Source organism: Pteropus vampyrus, unplaced genomic scaffold, assembly GCF_000151845.1.
Source record: "Pteropus vampyrus isolate Shadow unplaced genomic scaffold, Pvam_2.0 Scaffold348, whole genome shotgun sequence".
Lineage (NCBI taxonomy): Eukaryota > Metazoa > Chordata > Mammalia > Chiroptera > Pteropodidae > Pteropus > Pteropus vampyrus.
In genome coordinates, this window is record NW_011889129.1 from 1809820 (window position 1) to 1836147 (window position 26328).

At 53.2% G+C, this 26328-nt stretch overlaps 4 protein-coding genes across 13 annotated transcripts in view; 3 read left to right on the forward strand and 1 right to left on the reverse strand.

The window, feature by feature from the left end:
- The first annotated feature begins 1133 nt into the window (after positions 1 to 1133).
- Positions 1134 to 14318, forward strand: SEMA4G (semaphorin 4G). 5 transcript variants are annotated; one of them, XR_002776948.1, is made up of 16 exons: positions 1134 to 1216; positions 4144 to 4620; positions 4718 to 4968; positions 5151 to 5213; positions 7683 to 7781; positions 7899 to 7992; positions 8120 to 8233; positions 8431 to 8600; positions 8684 to 8853; positions 9120 to 9264; positions 9415 to 9637; positions 9991 to 10106; positions 10248 to 10405; positions 10606 to 10667; positions 12067 to 13126; positions 13247 to 14318. XR_002776948.1 is itself a non-coding variant. In XM_023522540.1 (16 exons), the coding sequence occupies exons 3-16, from the start codon at positions 4497 to 4499 to the stop codon at positions 12894 to 12896; spliced, it is 2619 nt and encodes an 872-aa protein (XP_023378308.1). In that variant the 5' UTR covers positions 1139 to 1216; positions 2499 to 2574; positions 4144 to 4496; the 3' UTR covers positions 12897 to 14318. The 5 variants fall into 5 exon arrangements, 4 of the variants coding, with proteins under 4 accessions (XP_023378307.1, XP_023378309.1, XP_023378308.1 ...); XM_023522540.1 differs by adding an exon at positions 2499 to 2574 and having other exon boundaries at positions 1139 to 1216; positions 12067 to 14318; XM_023522539.1 differs by having other exon boundaries at positions 12067 to 14318.
- Positions 14319 to 14804: 486 nt separating this feature from the next.
- Positions 14805 to 16039, reverse strand: MRPL43 (mitochondrial ribosomal protein L43). Its single transcript, XM_011378856.2, has 3 exons — positions 15843 to 16039; positions 15644 to 15750; positions 14805 to 15531 (listed from the first exon to the last, which is right to left on the reverse strand). The coding sequence occupies exons 1-3, from the start codon at positions 15971 to 15973 to the stop codon at positions 15290 to 15292; spliced, it is 480 nt and encodes a 159-aa protein (XP_011377158.1). The 5' UTR covers positions 15974 to 16039; the 3' UTR covers positions 14805 to 15289.
- TWNK (twinkle mtDNA helicase) lies at positions 15647 to 21244 on the forward strand. Of its 6 annotated transcripts, none has more exons than XM_023522544.1 (6): positions 15647 to 15768; positions 17833 to 17959; positions 18148 to 18388; positions 18545 to 18652; positions 18977 to 19118; positions 20034 to 21244. In XM_023522544.1, exons 3-6 carry the CDS (start codon positions 18267 to 18269, stop codon positions 20331 to 20333), a joined length of 672 nt encoding a protein of 223 aa, XP_023378312.1. In that variant the 5' UTR covers positions 15647 to 15768; positions 17833 to 17959; positions 18148 to 18266; the 3' UTR covers positions 20334 to 21244. The 6 variants fall into 6 exon arrangements, with proteins under 6 accessions (XP_023378312.1, XP_023378313.1, XP_023378311.1 ...); XM_023522543.1 differs by lacking the exon at positions 15647 to 15768 and adding an exon at positions 16025 to 16474; XM_023522545.1 differs by lacking the exon at positions 17833 to 17959 and having other exon boundaries at positions 15658 to 15768.
- Positions 21245 to 23575: 2331 nt separating this feature from the next.
- Positions 23576 to 26328, forward strand: part of LZTS2 (leucine zipper tumor suppressor 2) — a 10216-nt gene continuing 7463 nt past the window's right edge. The window contains exon 1 of the mRNA XM_011378862.2: positions 23576 to 23727. The gene's annotated coding sequence lies outside the window, so the exon portion shown is untranslated. The remainder of the gene's footprint in view (positions 23728 to 26328) is intronic.

Below are 26328 nucleotides of genomic sequence, written 5' to 3' on the forward strand. Positions count from 1 at the left end.
ACTCTCTCAGGCCAGTGCTCATTTGATTGTTCCCCTACTCTCTATCCCTCCAGAGCACAGACTCCTAGGCACATGGAAGAGTCACTTACCTATGTTCCTGTGGCCCTCATCATTTTGGTCCTGCTCTTGGGCCCATAGCAATACTGTCATGGATATGAGAGATTAGGCCAGGTCATGGGTAGAGCTGGGGTTTGGGTCAAACCCTAGAGGGGTCTTTAATAGGGGATGGGAAGGAGGCATAGCCTGAGTTGAGGTGAAACTATAGGTCCAAAGATTGCATGGGAAGACCAGCCTAGTTGGGAGGTTGATTCTGGTGGTGCTTCCTAGATAGCTGATAATATGATTGAGCCCAGGAAGGGCAGGATATTTTGTTGACTAGGAGGAGTGCACTGAAGGATCTGGAGTAACATTGATGTCCAAGATGAGCTGGAAGGAAGGCAAATGTCTGAGTGACCCAGTCTCTGAAGAGGGTTACGTCTAAGTTTTGATTGAGTGGACCAGGTGCAAATGGTTGTGGGTATTTATCCAGAAAAACATTTTCTGTGTGCACTTCTGGTCAAACTGTAATGTCATCCCTCTAAACCTGACTCCCTTCACCCACCCACACCTCAGGCTGCAGGACCATATGAAGGAGGCCCTTGACCTCCGAATGAAGACCCTGTTCTGTGTTCAAAGCTGCCCCAACGCTTGGTCTCCACACACTGTTTCCCACTACCCCCCGCATCCTAGTCAGCGGAAGAGGGGTAGCCGGAGGGCAAGAAGTGAGGACGGGCCCTTGGAGAATTTTTAAGCTCCCAGAGGACAAGCTTGCACGACCCTAGCAGTAGGAAAGTCAGAGGCATCAGGGCTAGAGGGGAGAGAAGATGGGCTATAAGCCGCAGAGGGAACTCGGGGAGGTGAGGCCAACACCAAGACACGATCCCGGGGCCGTGGCCGTTGGGGACAGGGCACGCCAGTTGCCGGACGGTTATGTGTGATCCTTGGCTTTAAATGTCTCTATTGTATAGAGTGGGGGGCGCGAAAGAAGAACTGTGCCCTTCCGGCCACCCCACCCTGTCGCGCCTGCCTCCTGGTCCCGCCTTCCGAGCCCCCGCCCCACCTCCGGCCCCGCCTCCACCCCGCCCCACCTCCGGCCGCGGCCCCTTCGCGCAGCTGGTTCTTTGGGGCTGCTGAGCTGCGCGTCGCTGTCTCTATGGCCAGGGATCCGAGCGCAAAGGTGAGAGGCAGGGAGTGCGGGCGGCGGTGGCACCCGCGCCAGGGGGCAGGGACCAGGCCAGGCCTTTCACATGTCCATTCTACCCTCCAAGCTGGACCAGGCCTTTCTCATTGCTAAGTCCCCCAGTCCCGCATAAAGGCTCTAGAGGGGCGCAGGCCAGGCCTCGGGCCGCACTGGGCGCAGCCCCGCCACCGCGGAGTCGGGGACCTGAGCGGAACGGGGCCCGCGTGATGAACACTGTACCCCGGGATCTGGGTCATGTCTTCTGGTGTCTGGCGGAATCGAAGGAGAGCTTGTCCTCAAGCTGCAGCAGTAGAGACTTGAGGTTAGACCTGAGGAAAGGATTGAACTGGAAAGATGGTGGAGAAAGGAGGTAGCGGGGGAGGGGCTCTCCGGAGAGACCACCATTCTATTAGGCAGAAGGAGATACCGCCTGCACTAAGCAGGTGGACATCTGGGATGAAGGTCGAGAGCTTGCTGATCCTACATTGATCTTGTTTGGGGGGAGGGGTCCTCCCCTCTTCAGTTCCCTCTGCCCTGGGATCTGCTTAGGGGGAAGGTGATCAGAGTTCAGGGGGCCGGCCCTGGGGAGGAACCCAAACTGTGGAACTGTGGGTGGAGTGTGAGGTGTGGACTGGAGACCTTGAAGCCTTGTTGCCACTGGTGTGTGGGGGGGTGGGGGGAGGAGCTCCGCCCCCCCGTTTAGCCCCGCCCTCTCTCCCAACAGGTTAAATAGGGGCTGAGAACTCGAGCCCAACTCTATCTAGAACTGCTATATACTTGAGTGTAGAGGAGTGCTAAGTTAGGCGCTCCATTCATCTTTCCTTCGTTAAAACTAGGGGCCTCCTCCCCTTTGTTAGGTACCCCTCCTTCCCTTGCAGAGCAGACTTGGCCTATGCACCTATCCCATTTGAGCATCTGAAGTCAGAAGCCTCCCCCCATCTCACACACACACAGAGACATACACTTGGTATCTGGCCTTAGAAGTGGGACATTTAAGAAGGGAGGCAGTGTTCTGCTCTGCATCTCACCTTCAGTGGACACTGGCAGTCTCCGAGCTTGCAGTGAGAGCTAGCCCCCTGTATGTACATGTGCTTGTCTCTACGTAGATGTAATTATGTGTTTGAGGACTGTGTGAACACATGTACTGGACCCTTCTGTGAACATGATGATAGCTGACCCACTGTATCAATGAGTTTGTGTCCACGTCCTTCCACATACGTGTGTATGTACAGGACCCTCCTGTGAATAGGTGTACAATCCTTCATATGCACATGTGTAGGTTTTTAACCCTCCTTGTTAACCTCTGAGGCCATGTGACCTGATGAATGAATGGACTTGTGAATACAACCTTACAGGTGAATATATATGAACACATGTTGCGGGCCCTTTATGTGGACATGTGTGCACAAACCTCACTGTGAATGTGCATGTGCATGACTTTCCTGAGAATACATGTGTTCACAGCCCTCTTGTGAATATATGTGTGTACGAGTATGCATGCTTATCACCCTCCGGTGGACACATGTGACTCTTGTGTAAACCTGTGTAAGTGTGCCATGTACCACACTCTGAGTGGTTCCTCTGACCTGGGGTGTGTTCCCCCTGCCCAATCCTAAGGACTGATCTCTCATAGCTATCTGGCTCCTCAACCCTTCTGCACTAAGCAAATAGGAGGCCCAAAAGGTAAACAGGTGTGCCTCCACAGTGAGGGGTGGAGTATGGGCAGTTTGCCTGGGGCCTCCTACTGCCCCAGCCTCTAAACCAGTAGCTGATGCCCTTTCTGTGGTCTAGGGACCCTTTTCTCTCTACTCATACTCCATTCTCCCACTCTGGGCTCTGCCCACTACAGTGGTGACCTTTACCTCTTAAATAAATGCTCCAAATTCCTGTTCTTCTCCCTCTGGCCAGCTCCTAGTCCCTCCCCTCTCTTCAAGGCCACATAGTTAATATTTGACCTAGAAGGGAGGGGAGAGGCCAGTGACACCCCTGGCCCAGTCTGTGGGCATCTAAATGAGATTGGGTGGGTCAGGCTTCCTCCACACCTAGCCCAGCTCAGGAAACCTTCAGGGGCCACCCCAGATATCAGGCCTGTTATAGAGCTCAGTGTAACCCCGATCTCTGTGCCATGTACCACATCCTGAGTTGGCTTGAGGGAGGGCCAGGTGTGGGAATAGTCTCCAATATATGCCAGGAGAGGTGGCCAAGAGCTCAGGGATCCCATCATTCACCTTTTCCACATTGTTCATGTCTCAATTAACTGGGTTTGCACATTATAGCCTCCTGCACAAACATTACACCCATGCAGCCAGTAAATCTAGACCCCTCCCCGCTGCATTGCCTGTGAATGCCTGTTTGCAGGTAAGGGCACGTGTAGATAGATGCCTAGCCAAAGGATGCAGTACAGACTCGAATGGGCAGGGCGGAGATGTGCACCCTCTCAGAGAGGAATGCCAAGAAGTGTCTAATCAAAGAGAAATTCCAGAGGGAGCTCTCAGGCCAGGGAAAAGAAAAAACAAAGGGAAAACTGGATAAAATAAACAAAGGCCCATTAAACATCTCTGCTTAGGCCTTCCTGCATAAGGCACCCCTGCAGGCAGCAAGGCCAGCTGCTGCCCATTTTGAGTCTGAAGGCAGTCTCCCTGAGAACCTGAGCTCCACCAAGATAGAGGCGTAGCTAAGCTTCTGACTTGGTCAAAGGAGAGCTATTCCCTTGGGTTTGGGTTAGGGGAAGTCTAGGACCTGTAAAGAGGGCAAATTCCACCACGCAACTTCCTGCATCAGAATGACTGTGAGTCGATCCTAACATGGGAGTTCTGTGAATGCTGGGCCTTCTTCCTTCAGTACCCCCTGAAGTTTAGGGGTAATGTCATCTACCTTCCACCCACACATAGATCAAAGGGCTTTTTTTCCTGTTTTTTCTTCAGAAACTGGACCTCAGAGAACCAGGACTAGCCCTGTGGTCGGAGCAGGGTGACACCATCAGTGACTTACAACCCCTCCATGACCCCACAACTCCCTCTCACCATGGAGTTTGTATTTGATGCAGACAGACAGCGTGTGATCCATCCATTCCTCTGACCTCTTACCGAGGATTCCATGGCCACACAATCCTGTGATTCCATGTCTCCCCAATTCCAGGACCCTCCTTGGCCCCATGACGCCTGACTTTCCAAGTGACCCCCCAGGACCTTGACCCCTGTGACTATTCTTCCCATCATCTCCTTGACTGGCCCTGGCTCTCCTTGAGAGTCTTGTTGGTCTGGGCCTCCCCAGGAAGATGTGGGGGAGGCTCTGGCCCCTCCTAATGAGCTTCCTCACAGCAACTGCGGTCCCTGGACCATCACTGCGGAGACCATCTAGAGAACTAGATGCCACCCCACGGATGACCATCCCCTATGAAGGTTAGATGTCCTCCCCAACCTCAAAAGGCAGCAGAAGCCGGGGCAGGGGGTTGGGAGGCAGCCCCAGAGCTGGGCTCACAGCTCCCACTCTCCCCAGAGCTCTCTGGGACCCGGCACTTCAAGGGCCCAGCCCAGAACTACTCAACACTGCTGCTGGAGGAGGCCTCAGCAAGGCTGCTGGTGGGAGCCCGAGGTGCTCTATTCTCTCTCAGTGCCCACGACATAGGAGATGGGGCTCACAAAGAGGTCAGCCCCTGGCACTTGGACCACTCGGAGGGTCTCCAGCTTCATCCAGCTCCCTGGGACCTCAACTTTCTAGAAATGCTGCCAGCCTTCCAGAGCCCCCTGGTCAGACAATGCTGCCCTTCCCAACCCAGGTCTCCCTTACTCTCAAAGCTCCTCCTGAAACCTACCCCCAACCCAATTTCCTCACTCCCCTGGGGTCCTATCACCTGGTCACACAGATAATGAGGAAAGGCAAGGGTATTGGGGTCAGTGCATCAGCCTTTCTACCATTTCCCCCTCTCCAGATCCACTGGGAGGCCTCCCCAGAGATGCAAAGCAAATGTCATCAAAAAGGGAAAAACAATCAGGTACGTGGTCTGCCCTGTCCCCAGCTCCTTTCCTCTTCCTCAATTGGAGATGTCAGGGTTGGTGGGAACACAAATGGAGAGTTAATTATCAGCGAGTCAGTTGCAGCAACCATAATAAACAAGCCCCAGTGCAGCACTTCTAATCCAAACATCTGGTGGCCTAATAAATAGATCTGCGATGGCATCTTAATCTCCTCTGGGCTCCCCAATAATAATCATGATAACAATAAGTAATCTCTAGTAAGTGTTGACTTAGCTATTATCACCTAATTCTAAAATAACCATATGAAATGGTATTATCCTCCATTGTAGAGATGAGAAAAAATGAAGCTTTGGTCAAGGAATAGTTCAGGAATTCAGTATCCCATGGAGGGGTATTGGTGAAGCCCTTGCTAGCTAAAGAACAGGTGTCTTCAGGGGTCCCATGTCTGGCTATGTAACAGAGCCATCTGGACAGCTTTTTAAAAATACATATTCTCAAGGTCCACCAGCCCAAGGATTCTGATTCAGTGAGTCAAGAGTGGTGCTGGGACAGCTGTGTTTAAAGAGATGCCTCTAGGAGCTTCTATCAAAGGCCGCTTCTTGGTGTAGTGTGGGTAGAAAATGGGACTGGTAAGGTAGGTGGAGCCCAGGTCATGGAGGGCTGTAAATGCCCAGCAGGGGGTTTGGATTTTATTCTATGACAGTGAGTATCCTCACCACTGAGAGTCTACTTTAGAGACTCTCAAACTTCAATGTGCACATGAATCACAGGGGTATATTATAAATGCAGATGCTAATTCAGTAGGTCTGGGAAGGGCCCAAGATTCTGCAATTCTAATAAGCTCCCAGGTTAAGCTGACACTGCTGGTCCCTGGACCTCACTTTGGGTAGAGAGAACATTTCCCAAAGCTTGTTCTGAGGAGCGTTAATTTTCAGTAAAAAGAGTTTAATGATCAGATGAGTTTGGGAAATGCTGCACACTCCATCCCACAATGCACAGCAATCCCTTAAGGCTCTCAGAAGTCCTCAGTAAAGGTAGGTTTTACCCATGGTTTCCAACTTATTTCACCACAGATTTCCTCCCTCCTCTCCCCATTATTAAATGTAAACATCTTGGGGAAACACTACTATAGGAATATTTATTCAGCTCCAGGGACTAGATGGATTAAAATGGAGGCAGGAAAGGCAGTGGGGAGGTTGGGGACATTGCGTGGGTCAAAGGAGGGAGGCCTGAGTAGGCTGGTAGAGAGGATGGATGGATGACAAATACTGCACCCAGCAAGGGAGCGAGATGAAACAAAGAGGCCTGCATGGATCCAAACCCTGAGTAACAGGCAGGAGGAGGAATCATTAACAAGGCAAAGAAGTCAAGAGAGTGACAGCTCAAGGCATTTGATGAGTAGAGAAGGCCAGTGTGTCTGGAGTAGGGTGAATGAGGCCAGAGGAAGGGGCAAGGCACTATCATGCAGGGTTGGGAGCATGTAGAACTCCATGTTCAGGACTCTGGTGAACCACTGAAGGGATTTTTTAAATACAGCAGTGACATGATCTGGTTTACATTTTTTAAAATATGCCTTGGAAAGTGGGTTGCAAGTATGTGCCATTTGGTAGGATCTCTCTGGAAGGAAACTTCAGACAATGGTAACAGCAGTTTCCTTTGAAGACAACAGAGATAAAAAGGAGACTCTGTTTACAACATATCCCTTTGTACCTTTTGAATTTTACACTGTGTGCACGTATTCCTCATTCATTGAGTAAATAAGTCATTTTTATGAAGAGTGGCAGAGAACTGGGAGAGCTGTCAGGTGGTAATCTGGACTCAAGTGGGGGCAGTGGAGGGGAAGTAGGCCAAGTCAGGAGACATTTAGGACAAACACTTAATCAGGGAACAGGACTGAATGTAGGGGTGAAGAGATGGGAAGCAGCAAAGATGACTCCTGGTTTCTAGACTGAGTAATAGGAAACAGATGAAGAGAGATGGGAAAGACTAGAAGAACAGGTTTAGGAGGGAAGATGCAGTTAGGGAGGAGGGGATGAACTTGCTTTCTGACATGGATGAGTTTGATGTGTCTGTGGGATATCAGGTAGAGAGAGGGCTGGAGCCTGGGGATAGATTCGGTAGTGTCACTCCAAAGGGGGCTATAGGAGCTCCAAGACTGATGGACATTGCTAAGAAGGAGATGTGAGAGAAGCATCTTAGTATGGTGAGAACCTGGGAGCCCCTGAACTGTGGGTACAGGAGATACAGGAGAAGCTGGCAGAGTATATCAAGTAATCCAAGAGACAGAAGAGTTATGCCACTAGGAGGCTAAAAGACAGTGAATTCTAGAGAATATTCTGTGTTCCGGGCAGTAAGAAGGCCCACTGGGATCTTGGAAAGAACTGTGTCCTGTGGGTGGGGATAAGAACCAGACTACAAAGCTGGACTACTGGAAGAGGCTTCTAAGGAGACCTGGGGCTCCTAACCCTCCCCCACCTATCCCACAGACTGAGTGCTTCAACCATGTGCGATTCCTACAGCGGCTCAATGCCACCCACCTCTATGCATGCGGGACTCATGCTTTCCAGCCCCTCTGTGCAGCTATTGTGAGTATGCCTGCCTCAGCCCTAATCACTGGTCCCTGACTCCAGACTGGTCTGACCTTAGGCCTCTACCCCTGCCTGTCCTGGGAACCACTGACTTCTGGACTCTCATTCCCCCAGGATGCTGAGGCCTTCACCTTGCCAACCAACTTTGAGGAGGGGAAGGAGAAGTGTCCTTACGACCCAGCCCGTGGCTTCACAGGACTCATTATTGGTGAGTGTGCCCTTCTCCCCACCCTAGTCTCTCATCCACAAGCATCCTTGCTAGGACTTGCCACCCATGTGTGTTATGTGCCTTGTCGTATGTGACATATCTCATGTCTGGCATGTCCCTGCCCCAGATGGAGGCCTCTACACAGCAACACGATATGAATTCCGGAGCATACCTGACATCCGCCGAAGCCGCCACCCTCACTCCCTGAGGACTGAGGAGGCACCCATGCACTGGCTCAATGGTTAGGAGGATGAGGCACAGGATGATGGGGGGCAGGGGACTATTTCTTCATCTTTACTCCCTTGGGCAGTTGACCATCCTATCCCCAAATCCCCAGGTGAGCCTGCCTATTCCTTTGTATCATTGAGTGAGGGGTGGGGGATTGGGAGAGAGACCTCCGACCTGTCTCAGAAGCCACCTGAACTGCCTCACCTGCAGATGCCGAGTTTATATTCTCTATCCTGGTACGGGAGAGCAAGGCCAGTGCAGTGGGCGATGATGACAAGATTTACTACTTCTTCACGGAGCGTGCCACTGAGGAGGGCTCTGGCAGCTTTGCTCAGAGCCGCAGCAGCCACCGTGTGGCCCGTGTGGCCCGTGTGTGCAAGGTGAATAGGACTGAGATTGGGGCAAGGGTATAGCGGCTGAACTTCTGACCCTGGCCTCTGATCCCATGCCCCTACCTCCCTAGGGTGACCTAGGAGGGAGGAAGATCCTGCAGAAGAAGTGGACCTCCTTCTTAAAGGCGCGTCTCATCTGCCACATTCCACAATATGAGACACTACGTGGTGTCTGCAGCCTGGACGCTGACACATCAGCTCGCACGCATTTCTATGCGGCCTTCACGCTGACCACACAGTGGTCAGTGCAGGGATACTGGGGAGGCAAGGAACTAGGGATAGCATAGGAGCTGTAGCAGAGGTCACTGAGGATGAGATAGGATCCATTGTTGGGAGGGCTAGCTGCAGAGAGAATTTCAGGCACATCCAGCTAGCTTGGGACCAGAAGCCCTGTGGGCCTGGAGCTGGCATTGACCAGAGCAACAGTGGGCTCAAGGCTGGGAAAGTGGCAGGGAAGCAGGCTCCACTCAGTGTAACTCAGCCCTCTTTCCTATGTCTTATCTCTAGGAAGACCCTGGAGGCCTCAGCCATCTGCCGCTATGACCTGACCGAGGTGCAGACTGTCTTTGCAGGTCCCTACATGGAATACCAGGATGGTGCTCGGCGCTGGGGCCGCTATGAGGGCAGGGTGCCAGAGCCCCGACCTGGCTCAGTGAGTACCCAGGCCTGGGGCCAGTGCTGAGTAGGCAGAAACCCTGGAAGGAGCAGGAGGGTCTGGCCTTATAGGGAGGACAGGCAGGAAGACAGAACCCTTGGGAGGGATAGTAGTCCTGAGGTTCACCACCCCTGTCTCCCACCCCAGTGCATCACAGATTTGTTGCGCAGCCAAGGCTACAACTCATCCCAGGACTTGCCATCGCTGGTCCTGGACTTTGTGAAGTTGCACCCACTGATGGCTCGGCCCGTGGTACCCACGCGTGGAAGACCCCTGCTGCTCAAGCGTAGTGTGCGCTATACACACCTTACAGGGACACCTGTCACCACGCCTGCTGGACCCACCTATGACCTGCTCTTTCTGGGCACAGGTGCTTCTGACCCCTAACCTGAGCCCTCTGGTGACTGCTGACCTGTCCTTGATCCCTGTTGACCTCTAGCCCCTGGTTGACCCTTGATCACAAAACACTGATGACCACTGGTTCTTGGTGACTGCCGACTCCTGTCACCAACTAGTGACGTTTGACCTCAATCACGATGCTTTTGAACCCAATAATTCTTGCCATGATAAGCCCAGAGTTCCCAATGTCCTGAGGGCCCACTTCTACTGGCTGAATCCTGTCCCTGACCTTATAACTCCCAAGCTGGTCCCATTAGACTATTGCAGGGGGCCAAGAGCAGTTTTTCATTGCTGGAGTCTGACCCTCTGCCTTTTCTATACCAGCTGATGGCTGGATCCACAAGGCTGTGGTCCTGGGCTCTGGAATGCACATTATTGAAGAGACACAAGTGTTCAAGGAGCCCCAGTCTGTGGAGAATCTGGTTATTTCTCCTATGCAGGTAGCTCCTAACTCATGACCCTCAATATGGCCTTTTGGAATGGTGCGGGGCGGGAGAATGAGGAGGCTGGGAAGTGGCTGTATGTGTGTCTGTAAGTGGGAGTGAGGGTATTGCTAATCAGCTGTCCTCTCTGGCTCCCAGCATAGCCTCTACATAGGGGCCTCTAGTGGAGTCATCCAGCTACCACTGTCCAGCTGCTCCCGCTACCGCTCCTGCTATGACTGCATCCTGGCCCGGGACCCCTACTGTGGCTGGGACCCCAGCACCCATGCCTGCATGGAGACCACCATAGCCAACAGGTCCCAGGGTAGCAAGCAGGAGGTGGTAGGGGGTGTGAGGGTCCCATGTGCCCAGGGCATCAGGGCCTGAGGAGAGGAGGATGGCCTACCCAGCTGTAGGAGGAGTGACAGCCGGTTGTTGGTAACCGCCCTGTTGACAATTCCACTGAGGAAACGAGCCCATTTTCTCTTGTTCATGAGTTCTGCTCTTCTGTCTCCAGGACAGCACTGATACAGGACATAGAGAGAGGAAATAGAGGCTGTGAGAGCAACAGGGACACAAGTAAGTGATATTCATGTGTATGTGGGTCTGGCTGCATTTGTATACATATGTATGTATCTGAATGGCTATGTCTGTGCACTTTCAGAGTCTGGCATAGAGTAAGTGTTCAGCAAACATTTGTTTCCCAAAAGAATTACAAATGAGGAAACAGGTTCAAAATGTGAAGTTTCTTGTCACTTCTGGGGCTTAAAGCCAAGTGTGTGTGCCAGGGGGCAGCACTGGCAATCACATGATCACACAATTAATTATAATCATTTCTACTGGTTTTTGTTGCAAAAAGAATCATTATAACTATGACGGTAGTTTGAAGGATAATGAGTACTACCCCAAGGAAGAACAGATGACTGCACTGATATCTGAAAGAAGAACAAAAGTTAAAAATCATAGCTAATATGTACTGAGTACTTTCTATGTGCCAGACACTGATCAAACACTCACATGCACTTTCATTTATTCTCACAGCATTCCTATGAGAGAGGTGCCATTATCATCATCTCCATGAGGGGCAACCTCTCTGAGGCACAGGTAGAATAAGTAAACTGCCCAAATTTAATCAGCTGTTAAGCAGCAGGGTCAGAATTCAAATGTGCTTCCAAGCAGTTGGACTGGAGTTGGTGCTTTTGATCACTGCTATGTTCTCTTCCCCCGAGTTAACTGAGCAAGTGGAGGACATGGGGAGAAGGATGACACCCAAGTAGAGGGAATAGCAGGCAGAGCAAGCTTGGCATGTTTGAGCAACAAGAGGCTGGAGAAGTGGGCAGGGACAGTGCTAATGTAGGGTAGTGGCTTCATCAGCTGAGTGTTTGTAAAAGGTCACCCCATTGCTGCGTGGAGAATGGATTAGATGGGGACCAGAGTGGGCTAGCAGCTGGAGGAGAGAAGCGAACAGGTCTGAGATAGATTCCAAAAGCATAATCTTGGTTGGCCCAAGAGGGTTAGATACAAAGGTGAGGCGGAGAGAGAGGCAGGGAAACTCCCAGGTTTCTGACTTAAGCAACTGAGGAGCTGGTGGCACAGTTCACGGTGATGACAATTCAAAGAAAAGACCTGGTGTAGTTTGGGAGGGAGCTTTGGCCATAGTTCCTGTGACATGTCCAAGAGACCTCATACTGATGTCCAGCATGTAGAAGATATTCAGTTCTGACGTTCAAGAGAGAACACTGTGCTGGAGGTAGAGATTAGGCATCACTGGCAGACGTCAGGAATCGAAACCACAGGGAAAGGCCAACTTGAACCTCCTGTGCAAGCATAAGTGCAGAGAGCTTGGCTGGGTATCTCCACGATTCCAGATTCTGCGCTTGGTGCTGGAGACATAACAGTGAACCATCTGGCTTGCCACCTCTAGTGCCCTTCCTGGGATAGGCGGGCATTGACTGCTCCTATCTTCCACTCCCTCCAGGGCCACCACCACCAACGAAGACCCGCTCTGTGCTCCGGGGTGATGACGTCCTCCTGCCCTGTGACCAGCCATCCAACCTGGCTCGGGCATTGTGGCTGCTCAATGGAAGCATGGGCCTGAGTGATGGGCAGGATGGCTACCGTGTGGGTGTAGATGGGCTGCTGGTGACAGACACACAGCCCGAGCACAGTGGCAACTATGGCTGCTATGCTGAGGAGAATGGCCTCCGCACCCTGCTGGCCTCCTACAGCCTCACCGTGCGGCCAGCCACTCCTGCCCCGGCTCCACAAGCCCCTGCTATGCCAGGAGCACAACTGGCACCTGATGTGAGGCTGCTCTATGTGCTAGCCATTGCTGTACTTGGTGGTCTCTGCCTCATCCTGGCTTCTTCCCTCCTCTACGTGGCCTGTCTTCGGGGAGGCAGACGAGGACACCGACGGAAATACTCGCTGGGTCGGGCCAGCAGGGCAGGGGGCTCTGCTGTGCAGCTACAGACAGTCTCAGGCCAGTGCCCTGGAGAGGAAGATGAGGGTGATGATGGGGAAGGGGCAGGAGGCCTGGAGGGGGGCTGTCTCCAGATCATCCCTGGAGAAGGAGCCCCAGCCCCACCACCTCCACCACCCCCACTGCCACCGGCTGAGCTGACCAATGGGCTTGTGGCACTGCCCAGCCGGCTGCGCAGGATGAATGGCAACAGCTATGTGCTCCTGAGGCAGAGCAACAACGGAGTGCCGGCAGGGCCCTGCTCCTTCGCTGAGGAGCTCAGCCGCATCCTGGAGAAGAGGAAGCACACGCAGCTCGTAGAGCACCTGGATGAGAGCTCTGTCTGAGCCCAGCCTCCCAGGACGAATGCTCTTCCAAGCCAGCCTGTCTTGCTCCAGGATGGGCTGCTGCCTCCCCAACACAGTCACCTTACCTTCACTGCCCCCTAACTCCAGGCCCTTCTCCCAACTTTTTGATGTCCCTGTATGGCTGGCCAGAGTTAGGCCCAGCCAAAGCCCCCTCCTCATCTCCACAGATCCATCTGTGAGCAGCCCAGGCCAACCGGTGCTCCTCAGAGGTAGGTGCTCCCTCAGGTTCTGCAGCCCCAGTTCCTGTGCCCTTAACCTAAGCACTCAGGAAGAGAGGACTCCATCCTCATGCAGCATTCATCTGCTCAAACCCTTCTTCTTTCTCCCAGGCAGGGCTCTACAGGTCCAGAGGGCCTCAATGTCACCATCCTCTGCATGGCCCTATGTGCTGGATGGTACTGATACCAGATAAGACCTCTGTCAGCTACCAGAGCATCCTGAGCCCTGCATACATTCAGATGTGCACATGGAAGAATGTCTATCAGCTGGGCTGCAGGGCCCCTACCCTCACCTTCTGGTACATCGCTGTTTAATCCCTTTTTCTGGACTTTGGGTACCCTCCCAATTGCCACATCCCATCCTATCCAGTCCTCTTCCCTAGTCCTAGTCCTAGCCCCATGTGGTGACCTCATTGGCAAGAGCCTAAAGAGGTAAGACTTTCATTCCCCTCTTCTCCCTTAATGTGCTTGAGTCAGCTCCCTCACCCCACCTTGGTCACTCTCAAGAGTGGCAGAGTTCCAGGCATGTCCCTTCCTCACACACATGTGCTTACATTTCCACTCACATGCACCTTCTGGGCCTCCCCTGTCTGTTGAGTTTGGTCTTTTGACATTTCAGGAGAGCCCTCTTCCATTTAGCTATCTTTGAAGACACTTCCCTAGAATGGGTGACCGACACTGCACTCAATGAGCCAGCATTCCTTTTAGGGACCAAGCATTTGCTACCCCTAGACCAGAGCAGGGGAAGGAGAGATCTGATGTCTCACCTGGCACATGAAGCCCGTTCTTGGAACTATGCAAAGGGCAGAGGCTGGGAGTTTGGATGCTTGGCTCCCACCCCTGTCCTACCTCACCGGGGCACTTTCAGGGTCCAGGGGCCTCTGAAGTCTCCAGGCCCATATGGGACAATCAAATCCTGACTGAGCTCCCCCATTCCCCTTGGGTGAGGATGACTGTTATTTTTGTAGCTGAGAACGTGGAATCTCACGGATTTTTACTGCCCTTTACCCATCCTCTCCCACCTCCACTCCACAATGAATGTATTTATTGTGAGAACAGCTACATTTCTTTAGGAATGCCCCCACTCACCACTCAGGTGGGTGGAACAGGCATGTGACAGAGTGGGGAGCGTGGGCTCAGCTCCCCCACCCTGTTGGTTAATAAATACCCTCTTTTCCCCACAGCTGAGTGGTCTGCTTGGTCTCAACTGGCCCTCCCGATTACCAGGGGACAGGCTTCTGTGCCTATGGTAAAGGTGCCGCAGGGTTGGCTCTGCTCCCCATAAAAACCATTTGTAGAGGAAATTGGGATCCTCAGCTTCTATACGGGTTGCCCTGGGCAATAATAAAGGGTACACAGGCCTTTATTAAGGCTCTCACTATTCACTGATCATGGGGATAAGAGCACTACAACAATTCAAGAATTCATGCAACAGTTTCTAGGTTTTTACTTCCTCTTTTCCTCACCATCCCTCCCCCATCCCTTTTTTTTTTTTTTTTGGTTAAGCCTAGAAGATGCTGCCCATTTCACTCTCTCCAAGGGTCAGGCCTAGATTAATCATATGGTCTTTGATATTAACCATCCTGAAGGGTTACTGTATGTTCTGCTTCTGGTTTTATAATGAAAAATGGGGTTATATTTTAAAATGCACATATTTTGAAGTAAGACCTCAAGTGTGTCCATGGGCAAGTTTATTAACCTCAGTTTTCTAATCTGTACACAAACATTTACACAGCTATAAAGTGCCTAGCCCAATGCCAGGCTCACAGCAGAGTATAAAGTGCTAGCTCTCTCTAGCTCAATGGTTGCAGAAATAGGACATCAAGGACAATAGGATTTTTCAGAAACCGGCCTCAAAATCCCTCACTGTGATCTGAGATCACTACTATCAATTTGGATTTCAGAAATGAAGACCCTTGTAAAATCTTGCAACACTCTCGGATTTCAATAATGTCAACTGGATAAAATTAGACACAAAATCACTGACCCTCGCAGTGGGCACAAAAAAGAAACAGGCATTGATTCTTTATCCCAAGCAAAAGCCTCGGTATCAAATTCCCCTTCCGTGGGCTCCATTTGTTTGCCTGGGCTTGGAATTCCCTGAACCAAAAGAGGAAGAACCGCCTCCACTGGAACTGCAGTTGGAGCAACTCTTCACGGCGCTTGCACCTGGGCTGGGGCAGGATCCTGAACCTCTCGGGGGCGCAGCCCGCCCCACGTTGTTGGTTTGTTGGTGAAGGGGTGCCACTGGCCCTGGATGCTAGGGCTGTCTGTGTGGAAGGGCTTGCGGATGCGAATTACGTCCAAGCCCGACTGGTTCGCCAACTTCTGCACCAAAGTCGTGATCTCCTCGACCGACTTGCAGTTGATGCTCTCCTCACGCACAGCCCCGTTAACTGGCCGAAGGAAGGTGGGAATAAGAGGAAGCGGGCCGGTCAGGTGTCAGACCAGGGGAAGGAAGTGGGCCGAGCCACCCGCGAGGCCACCCTCCAGCTCCCGCCTACTCACGGTATTCGGCCACGACTCTGGGCACACAGCACGGCCGCGGATTCACGTATATTACGACCCCTGGGTTCCGTCGGGCGAAGTTGGCCACCTCCCGTTCCACGAATTCCCTGAAGGACCCGAGAAGGGTGAGCGCGGTGACTCCAGACCCAGGGCGACCTCTGCCCGGAGTCGCACCCCCCGCACCTTTCGCCCGGCTCACCTGGCGCCGCGGGATGAGGGCGCGTCACGGCTGAGGCTGAAGCTGAGACGCTGCAGCTGCTGTACGTAGCGACCTAGCCCGTTGTGGAGGACACTGGTCAAGAAGCGGCTCGGAGTCCCCCGCGCCGTCATGACTCCAACTCCCCCACCGCGGAGCCCAGCCTCGAGGGGAGGGGGCGGGACTAAGGCCAGGTTTCCGGTTCCGGGGACACAGAGCTAGGGGAAGTTTTGACTCCGAGGTTTTGGAGAGTGGCGCGTGCGAGTGACCCACGTTGCGAGCGAAAGGCGTGAGACAAGAGTGGTGGCGCGTGGCCAGGGTCGGAACGGCGGAGCCCTTGGCAGTGGGGCGGGGGAAAGACACGCGGGCAAGTGGAGAGGTGGCGCGGAGAGGGACGGGAGCCGCACAGTGGCGCTCTAGTCGTGTCGCGCGCGTCCCCTTTGAAGGAAGGAGCTGCGAAGAGGGCCACTAGTTGGTGACCTGGAGCAGAGGGACTACTGAAAGGACGCAGAAGGCTGTAGAGGTGAAGACGACGAAAAGACTCCGTGGAGGGCAGTAGTGGTGGAGAGATGATCCTGAGAAACTTTATCGGTGTGGGTCGGCTAAGGGAGAAACTGTAAAACAGGATCGGAGAGGTAGGGAGCCCGATAGATGGGTAGAGACGTGAAAGGGTCGTATAGATGGGCCTGGTTTGGGTGGAAGTAGCCACGTAGGGGGTGCAGAAGAGGATTCAGAGAGATGTGAAGAAGTTTGGAGAGTTCAGAAGCCACCTAGAGTGAGCTCTTAGAATGCTGTGTGGAGGATTCCTAAGGTCTGAAGGCACTAGAACCAGGCACCTAAAGTATTTCAAGTAGGGACTTTCAACATTTGACTAGGAATGTGGGTCTTCCTCCGAAGTGGGTACCCCCTCCGTATCTTGTTGTCCCTGCGTGGGGAGTGGATGGGTCGGAGGGGCCTGCCCAGGAGCTTGGTCCCGGGCCCGCCTCGCAGGAGGTACAGGAAGGAGGCTCTCCCAGCCTTGGAGGTACCAGTGTTGCCTGTAACTGCAACTGAAATCCGCCAGTACTTGCGGGCTCATGGGATCCCATTCCAGGATGGCCACAGCTGCCTCCAGGCACCGAGCCCCTTTGTGGGGGCCTCACAGCTCAAGGACCAGACTAGTGCTACCACTTCCTTTAGCCTCTTCATTAACAAGACCACAGGCCGCTTTCTCTGCATGACCAGCCTAGCAGAGGGGAGTTGGGAAGACTTCCAGGCCAGCGTGGAGGGGCGTAGGGATGGGGACAGAGAAGGAGTTCTGCTTAGTGAAGTCCCAGAAGCTGAGGACAGTGAGGAGATTCGGAGGATCTGGGACCGAGCAATACCTCTCTGGGAGCTGCCTGAGCCGAAGGAGGCCCAGCTGGCTCGTGTGATGTTTGGCCTTACCAAAGTGACAGATGACACACTCAAGCGTTTCAGTGTGCGGTATCTGCGGCCTGCTCGCAGCCTTGTCTTCCCTTGGTTCTCCCCTGGAAGTTTGAGATTACGAGGCCTGAAGCTCCTACAGGCTGAAGGCCAAGGGGATGGAGTGCACTATGTGGAGACCACCATTCCCCGGCCTGGTGCCTACCATAATCTGTTCGGACTACCACTGATCAATCGTCGAGATGTTGAGGTGGTACTGACAAGTCGTGAGCTGGACAGCCTGGCCTTGAACCAATCCACAGGGCTGCCCACCCTTGCCCTTCCCCGAGGAATAGCCTGCTTGCCCCCTGCCTTGCTCCCCTACCTTGAACAGTTCCGACGTATTGTGCTTTGGCTGGGGGATGACCTTCGGTCCTGGGAAGCTGCCAAGTTGTTTGCCCGAAAACTGAACCCCAAGCGGTGCTCCTTGGTACGGCCTGGGGACCAGCAGCCCCGTCCCCTGGAGGCCCTGAACCGAGGACTAAATCTTTCTCGAATTCTACGTTCTGCCCTGCCTGCCTGGCACAAGTCTATTGTGTCTTTCCGGCAGCTTCGGGAGGAGGTACTAGGAGAACTGTCAAATGTGGAGCAGGTAGCTGGCGTCCGCTGGAGCCGCTTCCCAGACCTCAGTCGTCTCTTGAAGGGACATCGGAAGGGCGAGTTGACAGTCTTTACAGGTGACCCTTTGGGAAATCACTGCTCGGGGTGGGGGCAGAGGATCAGGTGATAGAAGCACGTGGATTTCGGCCACTGTAAATTTTGAAAAGGAGGCTTTCCGTCCCAACTTTGAGGCCCTGCTCCATGTCTTGGTTTCAAGAGTAGGAATTTTTTCCCTCACTCAGGTCTGTGTTCAACTCCCCTGCAGGGCCAACGGGCAGTGGAAAAACGACATTCATCAGTGAGTATGCCCTGGATTTATGTACCCAGGGGGTGAACACGCTATGGGGTAGCTTTGAGATCAGCAATGTGAGACTAGCCCGGATCATGCTGACACAATTCGCTGTGGAACGGCTGGAAGAGCAACTGGACAAATACGATGAGTGGGCCGACCGTTTTGAGGACCTGCCCCTCTATTTCATGACTTTCCACGGGCAACAGAACATCAGGTGATATTCTCAGGCCTGGGTTTTTCAAAGAATGGGAGGGCAAGAGAACAGGCCTCTGACTGAGACTGAGTTTTCAGGATGCTGGCTTTCTGCCTGGGATGGTCTGGAGACTACTTCTAATTAACTCTTGAATTCATTGCCTCTTTCTCTTCCCAGGACTGTAATAGACACAATGCAACATGCGGTCTACGTCTATGACATTTGTCATGTGGTCATCGACAATCTGCAGTTCATGATGGGTCACGAGCAGCTGTCCACAGACAGGTGATATCCTCTTGTCTCGCTGGAACCCATTTGAACACACATATGTCTTCTCAGGCAGCTGGCCTCTAGGCATATATACTGTACTCTCTTGTTTTCTGACACATGGGCATGTACATCCCACCCCATGTGTATTTCTGTCTTTATAGATGTGTGGGATGTGGCAGCTGGAAGTATGGACAGGGACCTAAGTGTGAGTCCTTGGGTAGAGGGAAGTAGAGTGAGGTTGTGTGCTTTGTGGAGTTGTGAATGAATCAAGAGTATGTGTATATTCTTGTCCTTTTGTCTGTGTCTGATAACTTCTTTGCTTTGTTGGGGTTGGGGCAGGATTGCAGCTCAAGACTACATTGTTGGGGCCTTTCGGAAGTTTGCAACAGACAGTAGTTGCCATGTGACACTGGTCATTCATCCCCGAAAGGAGGATGATGATAAGGAACTACAGACAGCATCCATTTTTGGCTCAGCCAAAGTAAGTGGCCTTTAGAGGATTCCAAGCTTTGGAAAGTAGTGGGGGGCAGTCACTCGAGATAGCCCTCAGTCAGCTTAGCTTTAAATCATCTTGACTGTCCATCAAGAAGAGGCAGCTCAGGCCATAACATGAAGAATACAGAGGCTGATAATAGTTGGTTCTTTGCCCTCCTCACCTTCCAGGAGCTCACATCCTCTAGTGGAAAAACAGACAGTGATTACAACTTGGTATGATAAAAGCTATGATAGGCAGCACAGATATTTGGAAAACAAAGAGAAAAGACATATGAGTCAGCCTGGGATATCTGGGGAGACTTCCTAGAGGAAGTGTCAGCAAAGGTTGGTTTGAGTTTGGCCAACAGTAAGTGTTAAATAATCAAATAAATGGGAGGGCCTTCTGGGCAGCAGGAGCAGCCTAATCATGGAGCTTCCAGTGGTACACTGAGTGCCTATACATGCTAGGCCTGGACTAGGCACAGAATACAGGGCAAGGAGCAAAAACTATGCCACAGTGGAACAAACATGGAGCCGGGGAAGAGAATAACACAGAAATGGAAAGATGGTGTTGCTTTCTATATTTGTGGGGATCAAGAATGGTCTGTCAGATGCAGTGTGACATTTAGACCAAGGCCTCAATGAAAAGCTGGGGTTGAGTGGAATGGCAAGCTGTGGAGAAGTGTTACAAACAGAGGGAATAGTGGGTACAAAATCGGGGACAGCAGCAAGGTTGTCAAGGAACTGAAAAACTCAAGTGAGTTGCAGCATTGTGGTCAATAGTTCAAAGAGCTTTGATGAATTGTGGAAGTACTTTTTCCTTTCCTCATTCTTGCCACTTCTCCCTGTATCCTCAACCTTCTTTTCTGCTTCTCTCATATGTCTACTCACTGTTCCTTCATCCTCTGCCCCCTGTCTTCAGGCAAGCCAGGAAGCAGACAATGTTCTGATCCTGCAGGACAGGAAGCTGGTAACTGGGCCAGGGAAACGGTATCTACAGGTGTCCAAGAACCGCTTTGATGGAGATGTAGGTGTCTTCCCACTTGAGTTCAACAAGAGCTCTCTCACCTTCTCCATACCACCAAAGAGCAAGGCCCGGCTCAAGAAGATCAAGGATGACAATGGACTTGTGGTCAAAAAGCCCTCTTCTGGTAAAAAGGGAGCTGTGCCTCAGAACTCTAAAACTTGCTTTCAGCCAGATTCCTCTAAGCCTTTAGAGTGAAGGCAATGCAGAGCTAGACACTGGAGTAAGCCTTGACAGGACAGGCTGGGGCACAGACTCTTTCTTGGCCCTCTGCTAGGCTAGGCTGCCTCTTTCCTGCAGTCTGGTCCTGAGCTGTGGGCACTTCTCAGTCTGAGGGGCCTAGCCTAGGGCAGGATCCCATAGTGAGAGAATTAAGCACATATTTGAGAACCTACTATGTGCCAGGCTTCATTCTAGGTCCTGAGAATACAGCACTGACAAGACATATGAGGTCCCTGCTTCCATGGAACATACAATCTGGTGGAGGGACAGATAAGCTAATGAACAAGTAAACACAAAACATAATTTTAGATAGTGAAAAATGCTATTTTAAATATAAAACAGTAATGCGACAGTGCTTACAGGCTAGTTTAGATTAAGGTCTGAAATGGTGGCTCTGAGCAGAGGACATTCGAGCTGGGACCTAAAGAACTACTATTGAGCCATGTGAACATATGGAGAAACAGGGATCCCGGTAGAAGGTAACATAAATACAAAGGCCCTATGCTGGGAATGAGCAAGTTGAGTTCAAAGCAGTGGGGTCAGGCCCCCTGAACCTGGAGGGGAATGGGGGACTTCTTGCCAAAATTCCAACCTAGGCTTTCAGAGCCAAAGGGTGACATGAGTACCAAGCTCCTCTGCTCCCCGCCCTGGAGCCTGCTATGTGGTGGCATTTGCTACCATTGCATCCTAGGTGCTTGGCCCTGTAATATCAGGGTCCAAAAGGTGGAAGCTTGGCCAGAGAGCCATGGAAGAAAGCTGTGAGCCCAGAGTGTCCCCCACATGGACACATTGTATAGTATGCTGCCTCAGACCACTGGAGTGGATGCAGTTATAACTTTTGTAGAGCCTTTTCTAGTTTTATTGAAAAAAAAAATGTTTCCATTGTCTTTGTTTCTGTGCTTTTTCTTATTTGTCCACCAGGTGTCTCTACAGTCTATAACCGGATTTTTCTCTCATTTTGAAGAGTTGATGGGTCCCCTCCCCCATCCCGTACCCTCCCAAGGAAGCAGGAGCATTAAAGGGCCTTCACACATAACACACCCTTACACTGCTTCTTGGCCTGGGGAGGACAGGATGGTGCCTCTTTATCCCTATTTTCCATGAGGATCTCCATGTGATCGTTGGCAGAGGTGTGGGTCACTGGGCCACATGCCTATGCTCTGCCTGACCAGCTGTCCCTCTGTGATATGAGCCACTCTCTGACCTCTCTCAATGTGGACTCAGGCTCAGCATATTCTTATTTGGCCCTTGTCCATCTCCCTCCTCTTTGTACCTTCTCAGCGTTTCTCTTATGTTTAAAAAAGCAGAACCTAGGCACAGCTCGCCCCAATCCTCATACACACACAGAAATTTCTAATTCTGAAGGTTCGAGGAGAGGTATAGGATTCTTCATTTTTAACAAGCCCTGAAGGAGATGGGAAAAGTTACCTAGAGACCCTGTCAGAAATGTTCCTAATGATAACATTTTCTCGTCTCACTTCTTCTGATATCCTGAAGTCCTACTTGCCCTTTGGATTTGCCTGCAAGAATGGTGAGAATGCAGTATTATTTTGTTTTGGTGGAGGGGGTGCTGCTGAGGAGAAGACTTTCATAAGGGCTGGGGTTGGTTCCCCGCTCCCTGGAAGTAGGGCTGTCTTATCAAGGTCTCCCTGTCAATCTAAGAGGGGGCTTCTAGGACCCTATAGAAAGGTCTGAGGTCTCTGGTCTTTTATATGTGAAAACTGTGGCTACAGTTGTCTCCTGAAACAGACCTGGAGCAAAGCTGTTCTCTGGGGGTGGGAGTGGGGGAGGTATAGCTCCTCCAGGGCCTCCCTTCTTGGGGATCTCTCCTAGACTGGCTGGAGCCAGGCCTCCTAATCCCACAGTAATCATTCCCAGCCGCTGGCTGGTCTCGGCCTCATCCAGAGTCTATAACACAAAATCAGCCATGCCTTCCAGATGCACACCACTAGGTCAGTCCTACCTATAAAGACATGGGTTCCACATTCTGTTCTCCCCAGAATGCCTGGTTTGTTCTCAGGAAATCTTTTAGGGGTTTCCATCAGGGGAACTTTTTGAGGTCTCTGTGTGAATCTGGGATAGAGGGATAGAAACGCACTTCTCTGTTTTGCCCCATCCTCCTAGCAGACCCCACACAGCACATACCAGAATGATGGGGGGAAGGGAAGCTAAAGCTCTCCCAGCCCCACACCCTACAGAAACACATTCCATTCCACACCTGTCTTAAACTCCTCACATCAAGATGAGCCCAAAATGTTTTCAGGAGTCCCTGGAGCCTAAAAAGCAGTGAGGGATTCTTGGGTCCTATGTAAGGGCTCTGGCAGCCACTGTCCCTGTACCCAGCCAAAAAGTGGGTTGAGGCAAAGTACTCTGCCTATGTCCAATTGGATGTTAAGAAATCTCCCTCAGAGTTCAGGAAGGGCCTGGCCAAGCAAGGTCCAGCTAAATCTGCAGCCCTGTCCTCAGATTCATTGTCACACTTCGTGGTGAGAGAGCTTCTTTACTGTGGATGGGTTTGAGAAGGGTCAAAACTCACTGGACTTCTGCTGCTCAAGTGCTCAGGCTGTAAATATAGCTCAGACACCTGTAGGCATCACAAGCTGCCTTGGGTGCCATGGAGGGAGGGAGCCCTAGGTGCCTCCCTACAATACCAGCCAACTTCCTGTTTGTGCCTGTGGGTGGAACTTTATGAATCTAAGGGAGATCATGTCATGCTCAAGGAGCCGGGGGTGGGGGTGGGGGGAGTGCAGAACAGGCAGGTCTGCTCACCTAGGTAGGCATCTACTCCAGAGAAGGGCGAGGTGCTGGTTCTTGGGCAACCCCAAACCTAGGTATAGGGGGAGTTGAGGGGGATCCGGTCTGTTTCGGTGGAACTCGAGCCTTCTTTGTCTGCTTCCCAGGGGTTTTCCCTATGTCTGGGGAATGGGCCGAGAGTGGACCAGGTTTGGCTCTCTCCAAAGCAGGGGCGGTGGCAGAAAAAGCCCTATAGCCAGCTTGTTTAGTGCAGCCAGGTAGGTAGCTTAGCTCTCGGTCACGTGCAGCTCGCCCCTTCCTCAAGTCTAAAGCTAAATCCAGTAAGCTGTTAAATCAAATACGAGAAGGCAGCCTCGGGCCACGGTGGCTCTGCTGGGTAGGGTACTGGGTCGGCTGTTGCGGGGGTGGGGGTTGCTGGACAGACCACTCCCTTCCCTGGGTCGGGGGGCGCGGCCTTCGGCGGCCCCGCCCCTCTCTACCAGGCCTGGCCTGGCGGGCGCCGGGAGTCTGGAACCCGGAGCGGGCTTAGGAGCCGGCGGATCTACGGCGAGGAGGTGTCCGCGCTGGAGCTGGAGGAGCCAGGCAGGAGCTGGAGTAGCGGCGCAGGTGGCGCTGGGTGAGTGGTAGGGGCGCAGAGGTGTAGGAACTCCAGCCTCCTGCTCATCTCCGCTCCGGAGTAAACTTTGCAGTCTGGCGAAGCTGGGGGTTGGGATGAGGTGAGGGGTCTCCACTCCGCGGGACGCAGGCAAAGTGTCTGAACAGAGAACCGACACGGAAACACCGACGGGCCCACACGCGCGTGCACACAGACCCACGCACGCACTTGGGACACACGAACACATGTGCACTCAGGAAAGGACGCACCCAGTGGATTACTTTTGCAGCCCCTGGCCCGCGCGGACCCCTAGCGGGCAGGGCTCTCTACTGTCGCGTACATGACGGTGGTGGGAGGAAAGGGCCGATGTGGGTAGGCCGGGTGGGACACCTCCAGCTGTTCCAGCTTCCCCGCCGCCCACAGGTGACGACTAAGTTGTAAACAGGCGCCGAGCACGTGATCGTTTCGCAGACAGGTGGGCTGTGCTTCCCCACCCCGGCATCAGGGCGAGGTTCAACGCGGGGCTATATTCCATCCTCCGCATGGATAAATGATAAGCCCTCCCCTAGAAATGGGAACACAACGCCCCCTGGAGTTGGGGTAGCACAGGAGGACCGGAGAACTGTTAGGCTGGGGTGGGGTTACCTGGGCTCCTAGCCTTTCTTCTCCTGAACACATTCATGGTACCTCCAGCCTCGCAAGTGTCAGAGAGGGGCGCTGTTCTTGATGACAGTGGACGGCAGCCCCTGCCCCATACCACCGGCCTGAGGAGCAGCTGCCCCAGCTCCCAGCTCCCGTCGGTCCCCTTCCTACTACTACCCCTTCTTGCAGAACTGGGAGCTCCTCCCCCATAGGTAGGAGCAGGAAACCCACTCAGGCAAGACTGGGAGTTCCCCTCTCCCAGAAAATGCAGGAGCATAAACCTCCCGTCAGCACCAGTGGGCCTATCCCACTGGTGCAGAAGGGAGGCGAGCCCCCCTCCTCCACCCCAGCCCCCTAATGAGGGAGTGGGCAGCAGCCCTTGGCCTTTCCCTGCCCCACCCCCCAACCCTACACACGCTGAGCCCAGCTGCTGCCTGAGCTTCTGGGCAGGCTGCCAGAAAGGGGAGGAGGCTTCTGGTGCCCCAGGAGGCTGGGATCAGGGCAAGGCCAGAGGAGGGGGTCTCTACTGGAGAGAGGGGCTCCGTCTGTTCTTGTGAGGCTGGGGGTCCGGGGTGAGCCTGAGGGTGGCTGGGCTATGTTTCCCTTTCCAGGGAAAAAGAAAAACAACCCTTTCCATAGAGCTAAAAATAGAGCTGAGAGCCAGCCAGGGCTGTGGCCTGGAAGGCGGGGGAGATGCTCCTTCCTGGAGCAGGGGAGTTCTTTCAGGCCTGGCCCTGTTGCAGGGGTTAAGGAGAAGGAGGCTGTCCTTGCCCAGGGGTGCCAGCATCAACTGACCTGACCAGGTCACAGAGACCCCTACAGGAAAGTCTGTGTGGTAGAATGTTTGATAAATGTGTGTATATGTAGAAAGTTGTATGGCTGTGAATAAGCCTGTCAACGTGTGAAAGATGCTTAGGAGACTATGTGTTTAAGATTGTGACTGGGTGTAAAGGACTGCAAGTTGTGAGATCTTGGGCACAACTAGGCGTGTGACATTGAGTGTGCCTGTGTGAGTTGGAAAGATTATGGAAAGAAGGAACGTGGAACCACGTGACAGATGAGACTGTGATTGTGGCTATGTGAGACTGAATGTGGGAAAGGTCGTGTGGGTGTTAAGGTTGTGTTGTTTGCCAGAGGGTGAGAATATTCGTGACCCTGAGAAGACTGGAATGTTGTCTGCTGTGAGGCTGGTGGAGGTTTGGACTGCAGGTTTGGACAGGCTCACCCCAGTGATGTTGAGGAGCCAAGGGCTGCCTCTCCAAGCAATGATCGCTGTCCTAGCAAATGATTCTGAGGGAAGGTTGGGAAGCACTCGCGGGCTCGCGAAGGTTAGGGTACAGTGCTGGGGAGTCGGGTAAGGCCCCCGCCGAGTTGGATGGGTGTGTGTATATATGTGTGTGTGACGGACTGGGTGTGTTCTTGATATAAGCCGCCAGGTGGCGCAGCCTCCGCAAATCCAAGCGTGCCGCCTCCATGCCGCTGGGGGTGGGGCAGGTACGGACCAAGCTTCGGCCCCTTGTGCTGGGGCGCCGGCCTCGGCAGCCGGGTAGAGTGGGTGGCAACTGACCCCCGCTCCTCTGCCTCCCCTTCTGGACTCCGAAGCCGGAGAGTGTGCCTGGGAGGGAGGTTTCGACTAGAGGAGCGGGGGTGGGGGGGTGCAGGGGAAAGGCGGCCGCCGCGGCGCCAGGCCCTTTGTGCTCCAACAATGACCAGCCGCGGCTAACCCCGGGGCCCCGGTTGGAATAGAGGGTGACCCGCTGCCGCCGCCGAGTCCTGAGCCGACCGAACCCCCAGATACACAGCCACCGGTCTGGGAGGGAGGGAGGGATCCTAAGTCCAGCTGTGCAGCCCCCGCGTGCGCCCCGCGGGACACGCGTGACACGCATGACGTGGGGTGCTTGCGCGTGGCCGCGCCCCGGGGGCGGGGACGCCCCTGGGACCCCTCCCCCGCGCTGCACCGCCTACTCGGGCCGGGCGGGG